We start from the raw sequence: 27725 nt of genomic DNA on the forward strand, positions 1-27725 counted from the left end.
GTAGGCCCCTTCCAACCCTACTATTCTATGATTCTATGATTTACCCAGGAAAATGATCAGAAAATACGGTCTGTCCCCAATGGTACAGCTGGGTAATTTTAGACTCTGGACTTAATGGCCTTCCTGGGGACCCCATCTGTAGGTGATACTGTGTACTACTTCACTCACTTCAAAATCTGGTAAGCTAACCCTGCTGCATTCTCCCCCCTCCCCTGCCCTGTAATGGGACCCTGCGTGTGCCCCACATTCCTGCCCCGATGACACCAGTGACTGCCCCTAGTAAATGGGGTTAGATGAAGAGAAAACATGAGCTTCACTTGAATGGCCTGGTTCACACATAATGGCAACCCAGAGTGTGGGTTATCATTGAATCGTGGGTTGTTGAATCGTGGGTCATCATTGTGTGTGAAACCTGCAGTATGATTTAGCTAGCTATGGATACCCACAAACAACCCAGGAAGAGAACCCATGGCTTGTTGGGTTGTGAACTCTGGGTTGTTTGTGGCTAACAACCCATAGTTAAAACAAAGTGCAAGGTTTGCACATAACAACAACCTACGATTCAGCAACAACCCACAATTCAGCAACAACCCACACTCAACCGGTACTCTGGGTTGTCACTGCGTGTGAATCAGATCATTGTTACAGGAGAGGGAAAGAGAGAATTCCGCTTCTAAAGAAATTGAAACCAATAATCTAAAAAAGGCTTTTTCTGTCTATTTATTCATTGATTGAATTTATCTCCCACCACATAGTCCTATGACCCTTCGGGGTGCTTTGCACAGTGCCAATAATATGAAAATGCTCATTAAAAATAATTTTAAAACATCATTAAAAATTATAATACAAGAAGCATCACCGTTAAATCTGTTATTACGACCTGCTCAATCTTGATTACACATTAGCGGGTAAAATGGCAGATTAGAAACAGTGGTCTGACTTGCCCTCTGAACATCTGTTGGAACAAAAATGTTCTGACCTGTTACAGAATGTGGGAGCTGTGCCAACACCAGCCACCATCTTAGTTTCCCACAACATAATGTCCCAGATGTTCCGTTGTTCCATGGCATTGTGGGTGTGTGTGTGGGGGGAAAGGCAACCCTCATGGTGGGTTATTTATTTATTTTACCCATAATGCCTTGAAACAGTGGGACATAATGGGGCACTGCATTTTGGGAAAACTAAGCTGGAGGCTTTATTTGGGACTGTTGGAGTCCGGAGTAGAGGTGCATTTTGGGAAAACTAAGCTGGAGGCTGTCATTGTGACTGTTGGAGTCGGGAGTAGAGGTGCATTTGGGGAAAACTAAGATGGAGGCAGTAATTGTGACTGTTGGAGTCCGGAGTAGAGGTGCATTTTGGGAAAACTGAGCTGGAGGCTGTATTTGGGACTGTTGGAGTCCAGAGTAAAGGTGCATTTTGGGAAAACTAAGATGGAGGCTGTCATTGTGACTGTTGGAGTCTGGAGTAGAGGTGCATTTTGGGAAAACTGAGCTGGAGGCTGTCATTGTGACTGTTGGAGTCTGGAGTAGAGGTGCATTTTGGGAAAACTAAGATGGAGGCTGTAATTGTGACTGTTGGAGTCCGAAGTAGAGGTGCATTTTGGGAAAGCCGAGGTGCTGGAGGTGGTCTCTGATGTGCGTGTACAGTCCCCTAACTTATTGGTGTTGGGGGACTTCAACGTACATTCGGAGGCCATCCTCACAGGAGTACCTTGGGATTTCATGGAGACCATGGCCTCCTGGGAGCTGCACCATATTCTAACTGGACCCACCCATGTAGCCGGTCATGCACTAGACCTTGTGTTTGTTTCTGGAGAAGCGGGGAGTGATCTGGAAGTCGGGGGTATATCCACCACCCCCTTGTCATGGTCAGATCACTATCTGGTGACGTTGGACTTCTCGGTTCCACAACCCCTCCGCAGGGGTGGAGGACCCATTAAAATGGTCCGCCCCAGGCGTCTTATGGATCCAAATGGATTCCTGAACGCGCTTGGGGATTCTCTGGGGCACGCCAACGGCCACTCGGTCGAGACCCTGGTGGGTGGCTGGAATGCCGCAATCACTGGGGCATTAGATCAGGTGGCTCCGAAACGCCCTCTCCCCCTGAACAGGGCTCAGACTGCACCATGGTTCAATCCGCGGTTACGAGCTCTGAAACAGGAGGTGAGACGGCTAGAGCGCCGGTGGCGGAAGTCTCGCTCCAAAGACGATCAGACACGGGCTAGAGCTGTATCTTCAGCCTATCACGTGGCGGTGAAGGCAGCAAAAAAGAAATATTATGCTGCCTCCGTCGCGTCTGCAGAATGCTGTCCCAGGAGGCTGTTCCAAGTGGTCCGGAGCCTGGTCGGTCCTGTGGCTCCGGAACCACTGGAGCATTCTAAGGCCTCCTGTGAGGCCTTGGCAAGGCACTTTGCAGATAAAATTGATCAGATTAGGTGTGTTACTCTGCATGCTGTGGGTACAGTTAGTGAGCAGGAGGCGGCCTGTGGCAAACCAGTTTTGTGGGATCGGTTCCAGCTTCTTCCTCCTGATGAAGTGGACAAGGTGCTTTCATCTGTAAGGCCGACCACCTGCTTACTTGATCCTTGCCCATCGTGGCTCATTATGGGCTCACTGGGTGAGGGGATCAGGGCGGTGGTGAATGCCTCCCTTGAGGAGGGAGTGATGCCATCAGCCCTCAAGGAGGCAGTGATAAGACTGCTCTTAAAGAAGCCCTCCTTGGATCCTCAAGTTCTGAACAACTTTCGCCCAGTCTCAAATCTGCCATTTTGGGGCAAGGTGATTGAGCGGGTGGTGGCAGTGCAGTTGAAGGCACACTTGGAAGAAACTGATTATCTAGACCCATTTCAGTCGGGCTTCAGGCTTGGGCATGGGACAGAAACGGTCTTGGTCGCCTTGGTAGATGATATGAGGAGGGCTCTGGATAGGGGTGAATGCTCCTTCCTTGTTCTCCTCGACCTCTCAGCGGCTTTTGATACCATTGACCACGGTATCCTCCTGGACCGCCTGGAGGGGCTGGGCATTGGAGACACCGTATTGTGGTGGTTCCGGTCCTTCCTCTCCGGCAGGTACCAGGGGGTAGCACTGGGAGAGGAGGTTTCGGACCCGTGGCCACTCACTTGTGGGGTGCCACAGGGTTCCATCCTCTCCCTGATGCTATTTAACATCTATGTGAAGCCGCTGGGGGCTATCATCAGGAGGTTTGGGGTGCAGTGTCATCAATATGCGGATGACACGCAGCTCTACCTCTCATTCAAATCTTCACCAAGGTTGGCCATAGAATCCCTGTCCAAATGTCTGGAGACAGTGAGTGGCTGGATGGGGAGGAATAAGCTGAAGCTGAACCCTGACAAGACCGAGGTACTTTTGGTGGGAGACAAGAGGAAGCTAGGGGATGTTGACCTGGTGTTGAATGGGGTACGGCTACCCTTGAAAGACCAGGTCCGCAGCCTGGGGGTCATTTTGGTCTCCCAGCTGTCCATGGAGGCTCAGGTGTCAGCTGTGAGCCGGACAGCGCTGTATCAACTCCATCTGATACGGCGGCTGCGCCCCTTCCTTCCTGACCATCTGCTCCCATCGGTAGTACATGCCCTGGTCTCCTCTCATTTAGACTACTGTAATGCGCTCTACGTGGGGTTACCCTTGAAGATGGTTCGGAAGCTGCAGCTGGTACAGAACGCGGCGGCTCGCCTGATTAAAGGCAGCCGCCGGCGAGATCACATCACTCCAGTGCTGAAGGAGTTGCACTGGTTACCAGTTGTATTCCGGGCCAAATTCAAGGTGTTGGTTTTGACCTTTAAAACCCTATATGGTTCCGGTCCAGCCTATCTTAAGGAGCGCCTCCAGCAGCACCAGACAGGCCGCTTAACAAGATCAGCCTCGGATGGCCTTCTCTCTGTCCCATCAGCCAGGACAGCTAGACTGGTGGGGGCGAGGGAGAGGGCCTTTTCTGTGGTGGCCCCCACTCTGTGGAACTCCCTCCCTAGGGAACTCCGCCATGCCCCCTCTTTAATGAGCTTCCATCGTGCATTAAAAACGTGGCTGTTCAGGCAGGCATTTGGGGTGGGTTAGGGTATTTTAGATAATGTTTTTATTGTAGAATTTTATTGTTTTATTGTATGTTGTACATCGCCCAGAGTGGCTGGGTGACCAGCCAGATGGGCGATTAATAAATTAATGGAGAGGAGCAGAAGGATAATGTAAGCCATCTTGGGTTCCTTGCAAGAGGAATAAAGCCGGGATAATAATGCAATCAATACAATCAATCAATCAATCAATCAATGTGTTAGTAGCCCGCCTAGCATGGTGCCATAGAATCATAGAATAGTATAGAATAGTAGGGTTGGAAGGGGCCTACAAGGCCATTGAGTCCAACCCCCATCTCAAGGCTATGCTTCTCGGGTGTTCTCCTGGGACCAGTAGCTGCGTGTCAGCAAGCGTGTCACAAATTAGGATGCTGCTATGGATGCCTGGATGCCTTCCGTGGCTTCGGTTGTAGTTTTTGTTGAAGAATAAGGCTGTTATTTCTTTACAGCCTTCGTTTAATTAATGAAGCTGCAGTCCATAGCTGGATGAATCCTTGAGTTCTTGACCTTCAGTTGAAAGCTGAGCTCAAATATTCATGGATGAGTCCAAGCCACCTCCTCTTCCTTCATCTCAGTGGTTCCACCACTGAGATGAGGATCCAAAGTTCATGTATGAATCAGTTGTTCCTATTTCTTTTTTAGCCTCTTCCTAGCTCAGCTCTTCTTTTCTGTTGTTTTGGGGAGGGAAAACAGGATCGCTGTTTGGTTGCTGCGACAAATCGACAGCGGGCGGCGGGCGGCGGGGATGATGACTCAGGCTGGAATCCTTAATTCATTCACCCAGGAGCAAATACCGTTGAATACACTGGGGCTGATGTCTCAGTAAACATGCTGTAAACCAGTTCATTGCTGCTAGGCCAAAACCTGCTGGGATGGAGATTGCTTCATAAAGGACATTTCCCCTGCTAGACATATGGAGAAGGAGGCTGTACCCCAAATGGGTACACAGTTGTGTACACTTTGCATAAGTGTGTGGATCTGCCTATGGTTAGGGTGGCCATGTATTCTACTCTACATAGTACAGTCCTCTGTTTGAAGGCACTGTCCGGTCCAAGTCTGCTTTCAAGACGAAAAAGCGCAAGGTGGGAGAGCAGGCAGAGGCTCTTCAAATGGCTTGTTCGCACTGTGGGTGGAATCCAACTAAAGTCCTACTCACAGTAGACCCATTGAAATGAATGGGACCTCAGGTAGTCATGACTAACTGAAGTCCATTCACTTCAGTTGGATTCTACCCACAGATAGCACTTGGTCACTATGGCGAGAGGCATTGTATTTTTTTTTCTATTTAGATTATAGCAGTAATGCCTGAATTCGCATCTGTACATCTAAATCAGGGATTTTATTATCCCTTATTTAGGGCACAATCCTATCAGGATAGGTGGCTGCTTCCTAAGTCGGAGGCGACCGCCTATCCGATGCAGGGCAGGAGCAGAACAGAGGGGATCGTCCCCTCCATGCTTCAGCTGCCCTGCATTTGCGGCTAGACAGCCGATTTCGGCTGTCTAGCCACGGGAAGTTGGAGCAGGGTGGGCGGACGCCAGACAACACATAGGAAGCGTCGGAATGGCACCTCCACCCACCCTGGCATGTCCCCAGGAATGCCCCTTTTTTGCCGCTTCACGCTTCTCTTCCAAGCACTGAGCGTGGGGCCATTCCACGCTGCCGACGAGGCAGCGCGGGAGGGGGTAGAGGTTGGTTCTCAGGGAACCAACCTCAGAGGGCAGGCTCCGAGGTCGGGTCCCGGGAACCAACCTACCCTGTGGCCATCTAGCTGCTGACTAGCAGCCAAAGGATTGCATCCCTAGACATATAGATTCAAATTTAGACATTGCTATTATAATGTCTATAACCGCATAGGGATTTTATTATATTGAGCGGGATATAAATATTACAAATAAATAAATGAGCATATGCAACTTTTATGCACATCTGTGTGCTCATCTGTCCGCTCTTGTTTTCTTTTTTGCCGTTACATGTCCTCTTTTTCAGCAATGTGTCAGTGGCTGCCCTAGCTATGATGGAACGCATTTGGAAGCTGCTGGAACTGTGACAAAATAGTCCGTCGGTCACCCACTTGAAGACATCTTGCAGCCTATGCATATTTACTTAGAAGTAGATCGTTCTTTCAGTGGGCTCTTCTCCAGTAGGATTGCAACAGTTAGCATGAGTTCTAATCAGTTAATAGATTAAGGGCGCAGTCCTATGTCCCCTAGACGGAGTCTGGGGTACATAGGATAATCCGGTTTCTGGGACCTGAGGTTGGAACCAGGGCTCCAAGCTTGGAGCCCAGAAACCACGCTCCTGTCCCCCTCTCTCCCCGGCTTGTAGCCAGCACAGTGGTCTCCACACTCGCTATGTCTCCACGCTCAGAAACAGAGCACAGAGACAGACAAAAGGGGGCAGTCCCAGGAGCAGGGAGGGGAAGAGACTGCAGCAGCTGCATTACACAGTTTCCTATGTGCACCCCAGCCTCCTTCCCTCCCCAAAGCCATGCCTGGATGGGCAAAATCACCCAGCTAGGGAAAGTGCAGGGCAGCCGAAGTATGGAGGCGTGCTCCGGCCACCCTACTCGTAGCCTCCAATTTCGGAGAGTGCCGACTATCGAGCGGGGATTGCGCCCTCCATCTTGCATATGCCTGTATAGGAGAAAAGCCAATTGTTTTAAAGAAAAGAACATCATTAGGTGATGCATGCACATATTGGCAGCGAGTGCCATCTTAGAAGAGGCATTCCCGCTTCTCTCACACACATAGGTAGGAATGCCTCTTCTTAAGACAGCGTGGCTTGCTGCTTGCAGTTTTTATAAGTACATTTATTAAAAGCAGTAAGGGGAAAAAAATAAACATCTGCCTGATTAATCCAGGGGCACCTTTTTAGTGAATCAAAATGTGTGTGTTTTATCGATTAATCAACAGAACATCACAGCTCTGCAAAATAGACATCTTATGAGATTGTCATGTGGGATGGTGTACACCATCCCCAACCTGGTCCTCTCCAGATGCTTTGGACTATAATTCCCATTGTCAGCCAGCATGGCCAATGGTCATGCTGACTGGGGATTGTGGGAGTTGTAGTTCAACATATCTGGGGGGGGGGCACCAGGGCAGGAGAAGGCTGATTTAAAGGCTACTTCCATGAAAACCCCTACACCTATTTTTCTGAAATTTGGCAGCCTTTGTCCACTTAGAAGAGGCTACCTTGCCTGCAAATTCAATCCAATTCTGTCAAAAAGCAGACCGTATATAGCTAGTTGTGGATTTCCCTGAGACAGTCACTGGGGAGACAAACGATGCTTTGGATTCTCCAAAGCAAGGTTCTGATTCGGACCCAAGTTGAAGCCAAGGTTGCTTTGATTTGTATCAAATTGATTTAAATCATGATTTCAATTGCATCTCTGAAGGACTCAATTTTAATGATTTAAATCACAGTTTAAATCACTGGTGAGGACAATTCTATTTAATCATCATTTTTTTCATAGAAGTACATTATTGTTTCGTTATCACAATACATACTCAGAGATGTAGGTTTCATTAGAAGTTCAGCACACAGTGGAGGATGTATGCAGGAGATGTTCCCTCAGGAGTCAGGGCTGCATGAATATGTTCTGTTCACTTTCGGTTTCACTTTCTATTCCCCTCCCCTATTCCTTGCATTTATAGCCAGACTCCTCCTCCTCGTTCAGATCCACTCCATCTCCGCAAATTCTCCGTTCATTGACCTTCTTGGTCTTTGCGCGTAGAGAGAGGCGAGGCCTTGAAAGAGAGAGCGCGAGAGAGAGAAAGAGAAAGACCACATGCATTTCTGTGCACAACCTACAGTGCAGAATAGGACCGATCAATTTATCTCCCATCTCCATAAACTGCTGTTAACATATTCATAGAAAAAGTTGTATAATTAGTATTCATGATGATATCTTTCACCAAGGCTCTTTTTCTAATAATCGTTGGAAGGAAATTTCGAAATGGTTTCCATCAAAAGCATCCGATTTAAATTTTTAAAAGCATCGGCTTTTTTACATTTATTTTTCTTAATCACTGATTTTTATCAACCCTGGTTGAAGCAGGTGGTCTCTGAATCAGTCTGAGCCAAATCAGGGCTCCTTCCAAGGAAGCTGGGGGATGACAAAAGAAGAAACCAGCATGACGCAAAATATATCAAAGGTGTAATAGGACAAGGACACCTGGTGACACAGACCGCTCACCCACTCAGCCTGGCTCACCCTGGTCTCTTAAACGTAGCTAGTGATACCCTGATACTTTTGCAATAACGTTCTCGCTGCACTTGTGATCTCCTGATAAGCTACCAGATATTGAAGTGAAATTGTCGGGGTGGGTATTTGAATTGCCAGAGGCACTTCGAGCAACCATGAGTGCGGCTGGTGGGGAAAACACACACAAGCATTTTTAGTTGGCCATCGCATGACATTGGTGCTTGATAGCCTGTAGCCCAAGCAGAGCGTTTTCTCTCCCCACACCCTCTGCAGTGTTGATTTACAACAGAGACCCTTACATGACGTTAACTGCAGCAGGATACTTTACATAACATAATTTGCTTTGAGTCTCTGGAAGAAAAGCAGGGTTGCAGAGTTTTCCTAGGGCGCAATCCTACGGGGGTAGGCGGCTGCCTCCGAACTCAGGGGTGACCGCCTATCCAATGCAGGGCAGGAGAAGCACAGAGGGGACGATCCCCTCCGTGCTTCTCCTGCCCTGCATTTGCGGCTAGATAGCCGATTTCGGCTGTCTAGCCACAGGAAGGCGGTGAGGAAGAGGAGGCTACCAGATGACACATAGGACGCATTTTCGCCTTCCCCGCCCCAGAACGCCCTGTTTTCGCCGCTCCGTGCTCCTCTTCTGAGCACGGAGTGCGGGGCTGTTCCGCGGAAGAGGGGGAGGTCAGTTCTCCAGGAACTGATCTCGGAGTGTGGGCTCTGAGCTCAGTTTCTGGAAAACCACATATCCTATGGCCGTCCAGCCGCTGATTAGCGGCAATAGGATTGCTCCCTTAATAAATTATAGTATAATTAATAATTGTAAGTGTTGCAAAGGCTGCAATCTGCTGTGCCCTCTTAGAGTAAGCCCCATTAGAGTAAGCCCCGAGAGTAAGCCCCACTGAATAAACATGTATAGGATTGCACCACAATGCTGTAGTCCCATTCACACTGACTTGTTAGTTCAGTAGGGCTTACTTCTGAGTAAGCATGCATAGAATTGGGCTGCATGTCAAATGTATTTTAAACCTATGCAAGCTTCGAATTGCCTACTCAAACCAAATTCCTGGGCTCAGAATCCTTTAATTCTAATTGTGTCTTTTGCACCAGACTCCAGTTGGTGGATTTGGGGGTTCTAGTAAAACACACACACACACACACACACACAAAGATCCTGCAAGCCTGAGGTCTGCCGGCCCCTGGTATAAAACCCCCAGTGTGAGTTCTCCTGTGTGTCCACTTTTCCAAACTTGTTTTGTGAACGGTCCACTGTGCTGTTCGTGGTATGTGACATTCGTTTTCCACAACATTGATTGACTCGGCGACTTCTTTCTCCCTCTCATCTGAGAGAGACTGAAAGTGTTGCGTTGATATAAAATTTTTCTCTGTCAACCCTCTGTGGAGTTGGGGAAAACTGTCGGTATGGAGACACCTCCCTATTGTTAACAGCACTTTAAAGATGTAAACAATATCTTTTTTTAAAAGATATTGTTGGGGTGGGTTAGGGTATTTTAGAAAATGTTTTTACAGTAGAAAGTTATTGTTTTAAACTGTTTTATTATATACTTCGTACATCGCCCAGAGGGCGATTAATAAATTTAATAAATAAATAGGCATTAGTGGAACAGATCCAGCTGGAAGGAGCAAATCAGAAGAGTTCCTGGGCAGTGGGGTGGAGGGGGTGAGGTTCTTAGCAATTTTGTTTGTTCTTGGCAATTTTGTATAGAAAAAGGATTTGATATGAAACAGCTACATGTGTGTGTGTGTTTAAAAGCAGTGGAGGCTGGTGGCTTCGATGTCAGTGGGGCAGTGAATCTGCTCCGGGCTGCAGTCAGAACCGGTCAGAACTCTAAAGGAGCTCTCCAAGTGTTTTGTTTTGTTTTTAAAGGCTAATGTGATTTTTGGCTGCCTTAACTGAACCCTAATTTCCAAGTCACTAAGAATAATAGTTCAACTTCATTCTGCACGAGCTCAGATCTCATCTGGAGTACTGTGTGTGGTTTACGATGCGGCAGTTTAAGAACACAGACAGCCTGGAACGGGTTCAGAGGAGCACAACAAAGATGGTCAGCTGTATGGAAGACAAATCTTACACAGAAAGGCTGAAGGAACTGGGTATGTGTGGCCTGGAGGAGAAAAGTCTGAGGGGGGACGTGGAGGGCTGTCCCACAGAAAAGGCCAAAGTCTGGTTCTCTGCGGCCCCACAGGGCAGGACTAGATCGTAGGGGCTGAAGTTACAGGTGGGGAGATTCCAGTTGGAGATCAGATTCAGGAGAAGTTTTTTGATGTAGAAGCAGACTGATAATGGAACCAATGACCATGAGGGGTGGGTGGGCTCTCCCTCACTGGAGGCCCTTGGAGAGCTCCTTCCCACCTTGGAGAGCTCCTTCGGAGTTCTAACTGGAACCCGGAGCAGGTTCACCACCTCACTGACCTCAGAAGCACCAGCCTCCGCGGTCAAAAAGAGTGCTTCTCCATCTAAAGCCAGCCCACGAGCCAGAATCAAAAGTCATGTTTTGAAGTGGGTTGGCAAACCATGGTTTGGTGTGATGCCTGGATTGACCACCCAGAGGACAGCCATCGCTTCACCTCCAGAGGCTACTGAGCCATTCAACCAGCCGTGGTTTAAAGTTGCTTGCCTGTTTCTGTTTTCTGTTGTGCCAGTGCTTGGCTATGCAGATTCATTCCTGATGCAACACCGCCAGGTCTGGAGAAAGGATAGCTGAAACTGTGCATCCAGACATCACATCAACCCAAGCCATGCTATGGTTTCCAGTTCCAGTTGTCAGCAGGTCCCAACCCATGGCCTGTCAATTCAAGCCTCACGCCGCATCGTAGGTGAACTTCTTTGAGGCAATGTTTACCCATGCGCTGCTAACCTCTGGATTAGAGCGGTGCTGCATGTCATATGTGGGGCTGTCTTTAAAGACCATCCAGAATAGGGATCTACGGACTGCGTAAAATCCGCTCCATCAGTGTTCTGAGGAGCGTCAGGAGCCTTTTATTCTGTCGTCCATTCACAGTCAGATGCGATTTTTTTTCATTGTGCGGAAAAATACGCCAAAAATTCCGTAAGGGGGTTCGCAACAATTTACGTAATTTACCTTCACACGTTGTCACCCTGCTTATTGAACTTATATGCAGAGTACATCATGAGAAATGCCGGGTTGGATGAATCAGAGGTCGGAATTAAGATTGCTGGGAGAATTATCAACAACCTCCAATATGCAGACGATACCACCCTAATGGCAGAAAGCGAAGAGGATCTCAAGAGCCTCTTGTTGAGGGTGAAAGAGGAGAGTGCAAAAGCTGGTTTGAAACTCAACATTAAGAAAACTAAGATCATGGCATCTGGCCCTATCACTTCCTGGCATATAGAAGGGGAAGAAATGGAAGCAGTGACAGATTTTACTTTCTTGGGCTCCAAGATCACTGCAGACGGTGACCGTAGCCATGAAATTAAAAGACGCTTGCTCCTTGGGAGGAAAGCTATGGCAAACCTAGACAGCATAGTAAGAAGCAGAGACATCACCTTGCCGACAAAGGTCTGTCTAATCAAAGCTATGGTTTTCCCAGTAGTAATGTATGGCTGTGAGAGCTGGACTATAAGGAAGGCTGAGCACCGAAGAATCGATGCTTTCAAACTGTGGTGCTGGAGAAGACTCTTACGAGTCCCCTGGACTGCAAGGAGGTCAAATCAGTCAATTCTAAAGGAAATCAACCCTGAGTGATCATTGGAAGGACAGATGCTGAAGCTGAAATATTTTGGCCACCTAATGCGAGGAGAAAACTCTCTGGAAAAGACCCTGATGCTGGGAAAGACTGAAGGCAAAAGGAGAAGGGGATGGCAGAGGATGAGATGGCTAGATAGCATCACCGATACAATGAATATGAACTTGAGCATGCTCCGGGAGAGAGCGCAGGACAGGAAGGCCTGGCATGCTATGGTCCATGGGGTCACGAAGAGTCGGACACGACTGAACGACTGAACAACAACAACCTTCACACGTAAGATTTAGCGTATTTTCCCCCATGCCATTCAACTTTTCCCTGCGAATATTTACCAGTCTCAGCAAAAATTTGTGTATTTTCATACGAACAGATCTGCACAGATTTCAGGAAAGTAAAAAAAAAAAAAATCTGAATGTCCACAGACTCCGCACAGCCTGAGGGGGCCGCTCCACAACAGAGTCTGCAGGTTGGATTCTTATTTATTTATTTATTTATTTATTTATATACCGCCCAATAGACGAAGCTGCCTGGGCGGTTCACAAAAATTCTTAGAAAACCAAGCTCATTTTAGTCCATCTTGAATTTCTCCAGCATCCCTAATCTAGAAACTGCACTTCAAAATACAACAGCATGGTTGCTATCGGGGACGGAGTGGTGTTACCCCACTTGTGAAATGTTCTCCCCAAAGAGGCTCAGCTGGGGCCCTCCTCTGATGGCTTCCCTGTGCTTGGCAAAGACCGTCCTTCCTCAGATAACTCTTAATGCTCCATTTTATCTGCACTGTTTGATAATGTTTTATTGGGGGGGGGGAATGTTTTGCTATGCATTTTATTCTTTCATTTGTAAGCCACCATGAAATGTATGCATATATAGACACACATTTGTGTATAATTTATGTGAGTTATTGAAGAGCAGCATATAAACTATTAAAATGCCTTTGGGGGGGCATTCTCCCCTGTGATGTAATTGCATGGAGCGGGGGTGCCCACCCCCCACCTGTGCACACACAAATACTCGTCTCATTTTGCAAGTCATAAATAATAAGCCAGCATTTGCAACTGACTGAGATTCGGAGATACCCCTTGCTTGGTGGTCATGATCGAATAATCCCCCTTGATCATGACCAAACTGGTCGATCTAATCCTTACCATTGTTATGTGGGTGGATTTAAGGGTGCGATTCTCTGGGAAATCTAATTTCCCGGACGTTTCTCTTATTTGTTGTTTTTTTAAAGTTTGTTCTTGAGTTTTACACTCATAGTTTGGGTTGCAGATTATTTCCTAAACAAAGGGAGAGAAGGAATGAAGAAATGGCGTTACCAAATATTTCAGGTATATGTCTTTGGATTATTTTGTTTATTGCGCATCATTTATAGCAACATATGACAATACGTCATCATATTGTCAGAACAGTTGGAGTTGTATGTTTTACTAATTTAATTATTTCCGTATACCAAGATGAGTGTTTCTGGCTGTATTGTTTTGTTATGTCTGTAATGTGATTATTGAGGTCAGTTTTGACATTGACAAGGCGGCTCATTTTAGATTTGTTTCATTGATAAGTTTGACATTAAGGAGGAAAAATATCTGTTGAGGAGAGAAGCGGAGTGGATTCTGAGATTGAACACTCTCTCTCCATGCGGTTTAAATGAAGACCTTGATTTTTTTTACCACTCTTATGACCTGTGGGTGATTTACACACACTCCCTAGCTACAACAGTTCAGTTTTCAGACTTTGGCTAGATTACGTCAGCATGGAAACACCTGATACAGCAGGAAAAAGAATGGACCAAAAGTATAAGACAGGATTCGAGTAATGTGCAGACTTTTTTCTATAGTAAGCATGAACTTGTATGTTGGTCCTAACAACAGGGCAGGTTTGATATGGTTTTTTAATAATGGTATATTTATAGATATATGCATAAGCCCTTGTGGCCATTTGTATTTCAGCAATGTTTGAAGCACGTGTGTTGTCCTATTTGTGATTTTTATTACAATTAATGTTACAACCCCCTGAAGAAGGAAGGCCTAAAAACAAGAAAAAGGTCAAAATGCATTGGGCTTCCAATAAAAAAAATATTTTTGCATCCTTAGCACCCATTTCTCTTCTTTGTGGGCAACTTAAAAACAAATACACCCTCTGTCTATGTGTTGGCAGGAACATTCATAAAGGGGACCCTCATGTGTGTATGCTCACCCAAAGATCCTGCATATGTACAGTCGGGTCCCCTTTACAGATGTTGCTCCATGTGGATGACCAGCAGGAGATATAATGGCAGGGTTGGGGCCAACAACCACTTACTCCCAAGTAAGTGCACAGGGTTGCAGCTAAGGACACCTGCAAGAGAGTAAGTCCCATTGAAAACAACTCACCGGGTTTGACTGCCGATTAAGCCCATGTAGAACTTCAGTGTTGAACCAGTAGCTAAAATGGTTCGTTTCCTCTTCTCTCCTCCTTTTCAGGTGCAAGTTCTTCAGCCTGACGGAGACACCTGAGGACTATACAATCATAGTGGATGAAGAAGGCTTTCTAGGTGAGCTTCTATAGCATTCCCGAACCCTTCCTCCTATTTAGCGATCGTCCCAAAAGGTTGTAAAATGACGACACCCTGGTTTCCATTCTTTTCTTGTGCTGAGGCACCTCAAACGTTTGATAAAGGTTCCAACAAAATACAGTTGCCTATATTTTTTTCTGATTACTATGCACGAACACACAAAATGGCTGACACCTGCACATGCTCCTTTCCTATGTTGCAGAACTTGCATTTTTACTTTCATTACAATTGAGCTCCTTCTCAGATCGATGATTAATGAAATCCTTTGTTTCTTTAGTGATCTTAATTCGTTATTATGCATGTTCGTCTTCTTTTTGTCGCCTTTCATAGAACCATAGAATAGTAGGGTTGGAAGGAGCCTACAAGACCCTCGAGTCCAACCGCCTGCTCATTGCAGGAATCCAAGTCAAAGCATCCCTGACAGGTGGCTGTCCAGCTTCATAGAATCATAGAAGAGTAGGGTTGGAAGGGGCCTATAAGACAGTTGAGTCCAATCCCCTGCTCATTGCAGGAATCCAAGTCAAAGCATCCCTGACAGGTGGCTGTCCAGCTTCATAGAATCATAGAAGAGTAGGGTTGGAAGGGGCCTATAAGACAATTGAGACCAATCCCCTGCTCATTGCAGGAATCCAAGTCAATGCATCCCTGACAGGTGGCTGTCCAGCTTCATAGAATCATAGAAGAGTAGGGTTGGAAGGGGCCTATAAGACAACTGAGTCCAATCCCCTGCTCAATGAAGGAATCCAAGTCAAAGCATCCCTGACAGGTGGCTGTCCAGCTTCATAGAATCATAGAAGAGTAGGGTTGGAAGGGGCCTATAAGACAATTGAGTCCAATCCCCTGCTCAATGAAGGAATCTAAGTCAAAGCATCCCTGACAGGTGGCTGTCCAGCTTCATAGAATCATAGAAGAGTAGGGTTGGAAAGGGCCTATAAGACAATTGAGTCCAATCCCCTGCTCAATGAAGGAATCCAAGTCAAAGCATCCCTGACAGGTGGCTGTCCAGCTTCATAGAATCATAGAAGAGTAGGGTTGGAAGGGGCCTATAAGACAATTGAGTCCAATCCCCTGCTCAATGAAGGAATCCAAGTCAAAGCATCCCTGACAGATGGCTGTCCAGCCTTGCCTTGAATGCCTCCAGTATGGGAGAGCCCACCACCTCCCTAGGTCATTGGTTCCATTGTCGTATTGCTCTAACAGTCAGGAAGTTTTTCCTGATGTTCAGCCAAAATCTGGCTTCTTGTCACTTGAGCCCATTATTACTCTGAGATGATCGAGAAGAGATCCTGGCCTTCCATTATTTTGTCAAAAGAGAGCCAGTGTGGTGTAGTGGTGAGGGTGTTGGACTGGGAGTCAGGAGATCCAGGTTCTGGTCCCCACTCAACCATGGAAGCTTGTTGGCTGACTCTGGGCCAGTCACAGACTCTCGGCCCAACCTACCTCACAGAGTTGTTGTGAGGATAAAATGGAGAGGAGGAGGATTACATTTGCCTCCTTGAGTTCCTTGGAGGAAAAAAGATGGGATATACATGCAATAAATAATAAATAATAATAATAATAAACCTTGCTTCAAAATAAAATAAATTTTCAGTATACAGTCAGGGTCAGAAATATCAGAACAAGGATAACTGTTTTGGCAGTTGGCCTCTGTACACCACCACATTGAAGTTGAAAGGAAACACACCCAGATGGGGGGGTATATGCCACTGGCTGTCCTTCCCGAATGGTTAGTGCCCCACTTTTGTCAAACCCCTTGAATTACAGCTGAAAGTCCTGACTTCACTCCCATCTGGATGTGTTTCCTTTCAACTTCAATGTGGTGGTGTACCGAGGCCAACTGCCAAAACAGTTATCCTTGTTCCGATATTTCTGGCCCTGACTGTATGTGTGTGTGTGTGTGATCTTATATCCCAGCTTTCCTCAACCTGGTGCCCTCTAGATATCTGGACTACAACTCCCATCAGTCCTGCCAGCATATCCAGTGGTCAGGGGTGAGGGGAGTTGTAGTCCGAAGCATCTGGCAGCCACACAGAATAGTGTCTTGGGGTCTTGATGGTGGCTGCTTAGAATTCGCCAAAAAAGAGGAAATGTAATTGCAAGAAGAGGACAAAAGAAGCGTATTTGCATATGCTCATTTATCTGTATAGATGTGAATTCGTAAAAGACTTACTGAAATCAAAATAGGAACATAATACATCTCGCCATAATGGGGGAGACCAGGCGAGCTGTGTGCCTACTCTGTCTGCTGTCCAGGTGCTATCTGTCGATGGGCGACTTCAAGGCCCACACTGCTCTCTGTCCTGATGGTTCTTGTTCTTTTAAACTGGACTTCGGCTGGGCAGCCCTTCAAATAGAGGATTGTCCTCTGTAAAGTAGGACACATGGCCACCCTAGAGGTCTTTCAAAGCTTTTAGAGGAGTGTAATTGTCCTGCTTTGGCTTATAGCAAATTCAGCTCTTGGGAGGTGTACCTGAACTCTGCAAATAATGGTGTGTAGGAAGCCTCAGTGAAGGGACAACTGACCAGAACAAAGGTGAAGATAATTGCAGCTTTCATGCTCCACGCTGGAAAGTTATGAGATCTTCAACAATGAGGCCCAGAAACTTGAACCTTCTGCATATACATAAGTTTAAAAGGACAAACTGCTCTGACTTTTATCTTCTTGAGCATGGACAGGTGTAGGAGAAAGGGCATCAACCAATGGAGCATATTAAATGTCTGGGCACTGCGGCTGTGGAGTTGAAACATACTGCAGTTAGAATAACAGCAAAGGTGCATGCTGATATTTTTTTTAAAGCCCTTCCACTTAAAAATGTCAGGGATAAATTGTGTGGAAAATTCTTTAAACTAATGGCCTGAGAAATATTCTGCAAAAGCTATTTTCTCCCCTGTGTTCTAATTGCATCTTAAACATTAATAGCCTCGGCAACCGGAGAATCACACACACACTAATGCCACAATTCATTTGGAGCAATTTGTTTTAGAAGATAATGAACTGTATCAGCAGAAGTTGGGGGAGGCGGAGGAGAGAGTGATCGGGCCGTCTGTCTTGTAGGAAGGCATCTGCCGGGCTTACAAGGCGGTAGACTATGGGTTAGGGTGGGCATTGGAAAAGTCGCTCATGTCCAGCTTCAGTTTTGAGCTCTCAGCACCACACTTCTGTGTATGTCTTGTGTCGCAGTTGCTGGTCTCTTTGAGTGTAACGTAAACATTTCTATTGCTGGCCCAAAAGTCCTCAAAAGAGAAGCTTCATCCCAATTTGGAGGGGGCGGGGGTGCCTCCAGCAACACCAGACAGGCCGCTCAACAAGATCAGCCTTGGATGGCCTTCCCTCTGTCCCATCAGCCAGGACAGCTAGGCTGGTGAGGACGAGGGAGAGGGCCTTCTCTGTGGTGGCCCCCACTCTGTGGAACTCCCTCCCTAGGGAACTCCGCCATGCCCCCTCTTTGATGAGCTTCCGCCACGCATTAAAAATGTGGTTGTTCAGGCAGGCATTTGGGGTGGGTTAGGGTATTTTGGGACCGCGGTGGCTTAGTGGTTAAGACGCTGAACTGCAGACCGGAAGGCCGGCAGGACAGCAGTTTGAGACCCGAGTGCCGCGTGACGGAGTGAGCTCCTGTCTTCAGTCCCAGCTCCTGCCAACCTAGCAGTTCGAAAGCAAGAAATTGCAAGTAGATAAATAGGCACTGCTTCGGCGGGAAAGGTAACAGAGTTCCGTGCACTTCGGTGTTCAGTCATGCCGGCCACATGATCACGGAAGCATCTTCAGACAGCGCTGGCTCTTCGGCTTAGAAATGGAGATGAGTACCACACCCTAGAGTCAGACACGACTGGCTGGGGACACCTTTACCTTTTTAGGGTATTTTTAGAAAAATGTTTTTAATGTAGAATTTTATTGTTTTAAACTGTTTTTATTATTGTACACCGCCCAGAGTGGCTGGGTGACCAGCCAGATGGGCGATTAATAAATTTAATAAATAAATAAATAAATGCGCTGACGCCTCCTTTCACTATTCACAGATGGACGGAGGCAGTGCATTGGTGCTTCTGCGGGCCTCTTTTCAGCTGGCTGCCAATTTGCTTTTCTGATAAAGCCCCTAGATGCTGCCAGGTTGTGACATAGCATCGCTCCAAATCGGGGGGAAATGCCATTGCGTCGTAGCGTCGTTCCAGCACATTATTGGGAAATAAAATGGGGGCCACCAGCAAAAGGAGCTGGGAGGAGCCATTTAGTTTTGCACCCCCACCCTGAAAATGACCAGCCCCCTCCCTGTTTGTAGGGTTCCCAAGCAGCAGGGGGGCCAAAAAAGAGTCAACACATTATCAAAACGGAGGACCGAAGATGGTGTGGACGAGCATGAAATTTGTGTATGATGATGTGGAAGAAATGGGCCAAACCCAATGGGGCCATTCCGCCTCTGCTCGTCCTGTTGCACCCACGAGTGAGACTGCTCACACTGCTGTGCTTTTGCGCTTCCAGAAATAACTCCAGAAGCAAGCAGAAACACACATTTCCAGGTCGGCGCAGGTCAGTGGAGATTCTTTCTGTGAGCTCCGCTGACTTGTTCCGTTCAGGGAAGGGATTTTTGCTCATTTGGGGCTATTTTTAGAAGCACGAAAGCCCCATTGTGTGAGCAGTTGCTCCCGGGAGTGCACGGCCAGAATAGGGTACGACTCGAATACCGTGTCCTGCTCTAGAGCAAGTCTTGGCTGCTTGCAAGCCCGTACAGGGAGCGAGGCAATAGAGTAGTCCAGTTGGCAAGCAAAGGGCAAAGCACACAGGCTGCAGTCCAAGGAGGTTTAGACTAACGCGGGAGTGGTTAAAATCCCGGCAGAGGTCAGAACACAGGCAGGCAGTCGGGCAACAAGGATCAGGCAGAAACAGGAGTGGTCAAGATAACAAGCGAGAGGTCAAACACAGTAAATCAGCCAGGGAAGTTACGCAGTCTAGAAGCAGGGTCGCTGAGCAGTCCAAAAGGCCGGGAGACAGAGCATCAGACACAGGGCATGATTCAGGAGGCAAGGGGCACGGCAGAGGCTGGATGGACCAAGTCGTTCCAACCCTGGCTGGGTTTCCAGTGAAGGCTTTTCAGCCCAAAGCCAGCCAGGCCTCACCCAGAACTCGGCTGCAGCAGTCAGAGCTCCCTTTCCAGAGCCGACTTCTGAAGAGTCCCTTTCTCCCGAGGAGACCTCTTCTGGAGGCGAGCACTCCTTCGCACAGGAGTCCTGCTAGCCTGTCGCTTCAGGCCACGACACTCCCGGGAGGTCAGGGGGTGGCTCAGCCTCTGCCTCAGAGGCAGAGTCCCTCTCTCCTGACCGGGATGGCCCTGCAGCCACTTCCCCCGAGGGTTCACGCTCCTGTGAGTCTGGGGGCAGCCCCTGGTCTAGGGCGCCCTGGGCTTCTGGGGCCTGTAGCCCCTCCTCTGAGGAGGACTCCTCCAGTCAGGGAATGATGTACTGTCATTTAAAATATATTTCATTTCATAGCAGGGAAAACTGACTAGATGCTCAGTGTGCCTGTTGAGTTTGCTGCCCAGGTCTTAACAGTTCTTGATCTTTAAGCTGGACTTGAGCTCTCATAGCCCTCCAAACTGAGGACGCTTTCAAACAGAGGACTGTTAACTAGGACACATGGCCCCTCTACCAAACAGGCTCTCATCCAAGCACTGGCCAGACCCAAGCCTGTTTAGCTTCAGCAAGGCGGCTGCATCATCTGTCCTCAGGCCACGCTAAGAACCGCCTTCACTGATATTTCCACATAGGTCACTGAAATGTTAAATTTCCTTTCTTGCCGTGGCTGAAAAATGTGTGCCCAGGCAAAATCGACTGGGACAATTAGAGGACACCTTGACAGGTAGCGCCATTTTAAAAATGTGTTTTCCTCACTGTCTCTGGGAGCCGGTAGTTAATCATTCAGAAATGTCATGGCTATTGAAGTCTCTCGTTGACTAATAGCATGTCTTCGTAGGTTTGTGGAGGGTGGGGTGGGCCTGATGGTCCCTGCAGGTGTGTTCATTTTTAAACTTTGTTTTCTTGTCATTTGCATTTATTAACTACTGCCACACCCTGAAATTCCAGTAGCGAATTTGCTCAGAGCGATGAAATTGAAGAGATTCAAGGTTACCAGGAGTCTTTTCACTGTAACAGCCCTGCAGTGTTTACCCACTTGGATAAAGAGTGTCGATAGAAGCGAAGGGGTCTATGCAAAGCTAGGCCTCGATGTTTTTAAATGGTTGCCTCAAATATCTATGTATTGTGTTGAAGTTTTTCAACTGTAGCCCAGTTCAGGTTTCACAGCCAAACCCTGGTTTGAACTTAGGTTCTAGTTCTGAACTGGAGGCAAATAATGTTATTGACTGTAGGTGACCTGATCTGGGTTTTATTTCAGAGGACTTTTAAGCCACCTTTAAGGGTCGGACCCTCTAACGGCGGTGCACAAGGTGAAAATGATACAAAACAGCACAATAAAATTCAAAAAATAAACGTCCAATACAAATTCATTGAAATTGGGTATCACCACTAAAACGTGCAGCCCACAGAAAGGCCAGCAAAAAAGAGGTGGTTCTTTTGAGCCTTCCTGAAGGGCTACAAAGAAGGGGCCTGACGAACCGCTGATGGAAGCTGAGTATCATGGCAAACAATTTTGGGGTTGTTTGATTTATATCCTTTACTATCCCATGGGTGCTGAGAGCCTTACAGCAAGCTTTCAAAATGTTAGTTGCCCCTCTAAGGGGAACCAATCTGAGGGGAGCAGGAAGTGGTAATCTTGGTAAACCAGGAAGTGGGAAACCAGGAAGTGGGAAACCAGGAAGTGGAAAACCAGGAAGTGGAAAACCAGGAAGTGGTAATCTAGGCAATCTAAAGTGAACCAGAAAGTGATTGTGGGGAGTGGAGTGCACGAAAGTTGGAAGTAAACCCAAAGCCCTTTATCAGGCCTAGTGTCGGCACCCAGCATTCCTTTAGGCCAGGGTTGGGCAACTTTGGGCAGTTAGGGGGCCATTTTTGCCCCCCAGACCCTCTCCCCCACCCCCCATGGGCCACACACACACACACACAGCCAAAACTGGAGGAGCGGGATTAAAAAAAATAAAAACATCAAAACAAAATGGCGACCAGAGCTGCTTCAAAGCACTGAAACAAGCTAATTTGACCCTTTTGATGCTCCATAGCAGCTCTGCCTGCCTTTTTTCTTTTTTCTTTTTTGCAAAAAAAATATATGTTTTTAGTTTGGGGGGTCTCACTTAATTTCAGGGGTTGACAGGAGCTGCACTGGGCAACAGTGGAGACCTCATGTTGCCACCCCTGCTTTAGGCCCTGAGCCTCCCATGCCTGGTGGTTGAGTCTTAGAGCCAAACAAAACAAAAAGGACAAGGTCTCCAAATGGCAGTATCCGTTATGTGTTTATGGAAGTCATAAGGTGACTTATGGAAGTTGTAAGGTGACATAAGCATGGACTGAGGGTTTTGCCCGAAAAGGTGGCCTAAAAATATCTCAAATAAACACAGTTTTATGAGGCACCCCTAAAAGGCAAAAGTGGGACAATGACTTGCCACAGGGAACATCCTGGAAAACCGGGACTGTCCATGCTAAATAGGGGCAGTTGGAACATGAGGGACAGGAAGCCCTGTGTGGTTTGGACAGGAAAGGACTGGACTGGACAGTCCAGAGAACTAGGAAACTCTTGGAGGCAGACATGCACATGGCATTATCTCATCAGCCAACTTTTTTTTGAGCTTCGTCCAGATTTGGTCCCTACCAAAAAAAGTGGCTCTTGTTCGTTACATCTTGACGTGCACGGATAGAAGGCCTTCTCAGTGGTGGCTCTAAGACTTTAGAACTCCCTTCCAGTCCCCTTGTGCCTTGCCCTTCTGTACAGGTGTGCAGGTGAGCACTGAAGACTTCTCTTCAGTGCTTCCTTTAACTCAGATCGTAATGACCCTGTGTGCTTCAGAGGTGGTTCTCAGAGTATTCTATATGTTTGGTAAGATGGCTATTTATATCTTTGTATCTTGTCTTACTCTTGTTGCATGCCATTTCGTGAGGGCACAGCCCTAGAAAGCAACCTAAAATGCTTTGAAACATTTTACATCCTACCTTTCCCCCAAAGGGCTTGAGGTGGCAAATATGGTTCTCTCCTCACCCATGTTACCTTCACAAAAGCCCTGTGAGGTAGGCTAGACTGAGGTTCATTTGAAAGACTTTCTGCACCTGTATGAACCTTCCCAGGCTCTACATTTGGCTGTGGAGGCCCTGCTCAAGGTCCGCCATTAAGGTCTGGCAGGTTGGCAGGCACAAGAGACAGGGTCTTATCTGTGGAGGTCCCATCATTATACGTCCCCCAGTGAATTCAGGGCTAGGTGGGGATTTGAACCTGGGTCTCACGCATCCTAGTCAAATGCGATCTAGTGCAGACCATCAGAAAATGTGTTGTCCATTTGGAGGGGATGCAAAGAGATGGATGCAAATACTAGTGGATGCATAGAGATCCCGGAGCGAATTCTCAGAGGGGAGAATTCTAGCATGGGAGAAAATCTCCCTTTCCCCCCTCCCGTCACTTCCCATCACTTGCTTTTTCCTTCACTCGCACCCACAAAGACTGTTATTCAGAGCTGGTGACCTTCAAGTTCCCCCTTGATCTCAAGAAATTACGTTTGGCATGGGTTCTATTTATTTCTCTGTGTCTGTTTAAATTGAACCATCCATCCCCAAAGGAACTGGCCTGTGGTAGGTGAGTGGGGCTCCCACTGCCTCAACTGGTTTGTTTACACGAGGACTTGTTTGCTGTAGATGCAAAGAGAAATCTTGCAGTTGTCTCTGATTCGATTTTGGGAAACAGTACCTGGGCAGTATGTTCAGCTGTTGGTTCCTAAAGACAACTTGGATTATTCCTCTTTGAGTACATTAATACTGGGGATGGGTTACATCTTGTCTGTTTGAAGCATAGATCCCTGGGCTCTCTTCCTGCAATCAGGAAATATTTATTAATTTCTTTAATTAAACACACAACACCGGCAACGCTGTATCAAAGCGGTCTTAAACACCAGCCGTGGTCACATATGAATACTGCAGTCAAGGAGTCAAGCCAGTTCCGTTCAAGCTGCAAGGAAAGAGAGAGGCTTGTTCAGCGTTTAAGTTCAGCCTCCGTTTGACTCCCCAAGTCGACACGAATGTGAACGGCAAACCAGCCATTCTTTGAACGGTCCTTTGGAAGTCTCCTCTGAACTGGTTCGACCCCCAGATTGTACGTTTACTTTTTGTGCTGAAGTCTGGCTTCACCATTTGCTATACAGTCAATCCCAGGTTTCTCCATGGCAGGGAAAGAGTCCTCTTCGAAATCCCGGAGAGCTGCTGCTAATCAGGGTACGCCACATCGAGGCAACTCATGTGGCCCGTGGAGCGGCCAGGGGGCCTTGCCCACTTTCCCCCACCGCCCAGCCCATCAGCCATCTGCTGTATGGCAGGGAACAGGTTGGGCTGGCTTTGTTGCGGCAGAGGCTTTAATCTTGCCCCCCTCTCAACGATCCCCATGCAGAGATCACTTGTTTCTCTGCTGTTATTGGCAGCAAGTAGAATGGCCAGTTCTACTTGCTGGGTTTAGAAGAGGCAGAGGAACTAGAGATCAAATCGCCAACATTCGCTGCATCATGGAGAAAGCAAGAGAATTCCAGAAAAACGTCTATTTCTGCTTCATTGACTATGCTAAAGCCTTTGATTGTGTGGATCACAACAAACTGTGGCAAATGCTTAAAGTGATGGGAGTACCAGACCACCTTACCTGTCTCCTGAGAAACCTGTACGAGGGTCAAGAAGCAACAGTAAGAACCAGACATGGAACAACCGATTGGTTCAAAATTGGGAAAGGAGTACGACAAGGCTGCATATTGTCACCCTGCTTATTTAACTTATATGCAGAGTACATCATGAGAAATGCCGGGTTGGATGAATCAGAGGTCGGAATTAAGATTGCTGGGAGAATTATCAACAACCTCCGATATGCAGACGATACCACCCTAATGGCAGAAAGCGAAGAGGATCTCAAGAGCCTCTTGTTGAGGGTGAAAGAGGAGAGTGCAAAAGCTGGTTTGAAACTCAACATTAAAAAAACTAAGATCATGGCATCTGGCCCCATCACTTCCTGGCATATAGAAGGGGAAGAAATGGAAGCCGTGACAGATTTTACTTTCTTGGGCTCCAAGATCACCGCAGACGGTGACTGTAGCCATGAAATTAAAAGACGCTTGCTCCTGGGGAGGAAAGCTATGGCCAACCTAGACAGCATAGTAAGAAGCAGAGACATCACCTTGCCGACAAAGGTCCGTCTAATCAAAGCTATGGTTTTCCCAGTAGTAATGTATGGCTGTGAGAGCTGGACTATAAGGAAGGCTGAGCGCCGAAGAATTGATGCCTTCGAACTGTGGTGCTGGAGAAGACTCTTACGAGTCCCCTGGACTGCAAGGAGGTCCAATCAGTCCATCCTAAAGGAAATCAACCCTGAGTGCTCATTGGAAGGACAGATAATGAAGCTGAAGCTCCAATATTTTGGCCACCTAATGCGAAGAGAAAACTCCCTGGAAAAGACCCTGATGCTGGGAAAGACTGAAGGCAAAAGGAGAAGGGGACGGCAGAGGATGAGATGGCTAGATAGCATCACGGATGCAATGAATATGAACTTGAGCACGCTCCGGGAGAGAGCGCAGGACAGGAAGGCCTGGCGTGCTATGGTCCATGGGGTCACGAAGAGTCGGACATGACTGAACGACTGAACAACAACAAAGAATGGCCAGTTGTCCTGCTTTACAGCCTCTGTCAGAAGCTGCTGTTTGTTTGAAGGGCTGTCCAAGTCTGGTGTAAGTTCAAATGGCCTCAAGCGCCATTTTCTTGGTGGAAAGGCAGGGTACAAACTGGATAAATACAAGGTGGGGGGCTCTCCCACACTGGAGGCATTCAAGATGAAGCTGGACAGCCAGGGATGCTTTGACTTAGATTCCTGCGCTGAGCAGGGGGTTGGACTCGAGGGTCTTGTAGGCCCCTTCCAATCCCACTAGTCTATGATTCTATAAGATTAAGTAGATTGGTAAGAACGGGGACTAGGCCGGGGACTAGAATTTGCCCTTCAACAGTTAGTACCAGGGCAGCATCCACTAGGGCAAGATGCATTCTTTTTCTATAAGCTAGAGTATTTTCCCCCCAAATTAACACCTCTATCTATAAATTAGCATATACATATTTTGTAAGCATCTTTGCCCTCTTTTTGGGGTGATGTATTCCCTTTTGGGGGGGACAATCTGTAAGTGGTCACCCAAGCAACAAGGGAACAGCACTCTTGACTCAGGGTCGTGGGGGGCAGGGAGGCTTTAAGCCTTAACTCCCACACCCCAGTGATCCCATCTTGGGATTTCAGCAGTCAGGGAGGGGAGATTTAATCCCCCCTCCTTTGCACGCCGAGATGTGTGTATTTGTGTGCATGTGTGCATATCCCCCGACCCGCCACCCAGGACTGCATGCGGCCCTCAGGGCCAAAAAGGTTGCCCACCCCTGGTGTAGACAATACTGCGCTAGGTAGATCTGACGAGGATAAGACAGCTTTTTATATGGGGAAGGGCTGTTGCTTAGTTTTAGAGCAGCGTTTGCTTAGCCTGCAGAAGACCCAGTCCCTGGCATCTCCATGTAGGGCTGAGAAAGGCCCCAGAGAGCTCCTGCCAGTCACGGCAAACCAGCCTTCCTCAACCGCCAGATGGTTTGGACTCCAACTTCCGTTGGCTTCATCCAGAATGACCAACGGTCAGGGATGCGGGGAGATCTACCACTGGCCTGACTGGGTAGAAGGCCATTTCCTACGTTCCCGAAATAGAAGCAGGGGTACCAAGGTGATGGGGAAACGGTAAACAGTTTGGCCAAGAGGTCATGAAATGTATGAGGTAGACCCTGTGAAATTTCTAGACAAAGCTCAATTATATGGGGGGGGAAAGCAGAGTGAACCTTCACACATCCCAGTGCTGTGCTGCTTAATTTTATTTTAAGTGGCTTTACATTGTTTGCCGTCGTTTTATTCTTTCAGTTTTTTGTAATCTGCCCAGAGAGTGTTTTTATGAGGTGGATTGAAAATATCATAAGCAATAAATTAAGGCTGCAATTGCTTTTCTGTTTTGTTTTGTTTTCAAAAACGTCTCCAAAGCAGATTTACAATAAAAACTACCCAAAATGACAATATCAATGCAATTTAAACAATAATATGCAAAACAAAATCTAAAGTAATCATAGCCCTTCATAAGCGGTAGAGAACAGTCGATAAGACAATTGGAAGGGCAAATTAAAAGTAGTGGAGGCTGGTGGCTGCGATTTCAGTAGGGCAGTGAGTCCGCTCCGGGTTTCAGTCAGAACCAGCCAGAACTCTAAAAGAGCTCTCCAAGGGGCTCCACAGTACATTGGCTTCACACCTTGGATAACTCCTTTAGAGTTCTTACTGAAACCTGGAGCGGATTCACCGCCCCACTGACATCAGAGCCACCAACCCGTACTGATTAAATGAGCAGGTTCAAGCAGTTTAAGAGCCTTAGAGAATAAAAAGTCTGTGCAGTGCATGTTTACTCAGGACTAAGTCTCAGTGTTCAGTGAGGCTTAATCTCAGGTAAGAGTTCATAGGTTTGCAGCTGAACCTGGCATCTACAACACTACAAGCGAGAAGGATCTTGGAATTGCTGTAGATCACAAGCTGAATATGAGCCAACCATGTGATGTGGCTGCAAAAAAGGCAAATGCTGTTTTGGGCTGCATTAATAGAAGCATAGCTTCCAAATCCCGGGAAGTACTGGTTCCTCTCTACTCAGCACTGGTTAGGCCTCATCTGGAGTACTGTGTCCAGTTCTGGGCACCACATTTTAAGAAGGATGCAGAGAAACTGGAAAGGGTTCAGAGGAGGGCAACGAAGATGATCAGAGGACTGGAAACAAAGCCCTATGAAGAGAGACTGAAAGAACGGGGCACGTTTAGCCTTGAGAAGAGAAGACTGAGGGGTGATATGATAGCGCTCTTCAAGTCCTTGAAAGGCTGTCACAGAGAGGAAGGCCAGGATCTCTTCTCGATCATCCCAGAGTGCAGGACATGGAAGAATGGGCTCAAGTTACAGGAAGCCACATTCCAGCTGAACA

General features: G+C 47.3%; 1 protein-coding gene across 3 annotated transcripts in view; it reads left to right on the forward strand.

Moving 5' to 3' along the window:
* CASTOR2 (cytosolic arginine sensor for mTORC1 subunit 2) overlaps window positions 1-27725 on the forward strand; it is a 119959-nt gene that overhangs the window by 38940 nt on the left and 53294 nt on the right. For all 3 annotated transcript variants that reach the window (XR_014786104.1, XM_084822485.1, XM_084822484.1), the window contains exon 2: window positions 14486-14556. Coding sequence is in view for 2 of the 3 variants with exons in the window: in XM_084822485.1 (XP_084678611.1) it covers window positions 14486-14556 (71 nt within the window). In the remaining variant the exon portion in view is untranslated. The remainder of the gene's footprint in view (window positions 1-14485; window positions 14557-27725) is intronic.

The sequence above is a fragment of the Heloderma suspectum genome, chromosome 16 (genome assembly GCF_057233095.1).
Source record: "Heloderma suspectum isolate Gila_16-S chromosome 16, 16-S_ref, whole genome shotgun sequence".
Classification (NCBI taxonomy): domain Eukaryota; kingdom Metazoa; phylum Chordata; class Lepidosauria; order Squamata; family Helodermatidae; genus Heloderma; species Heloderma suspectum.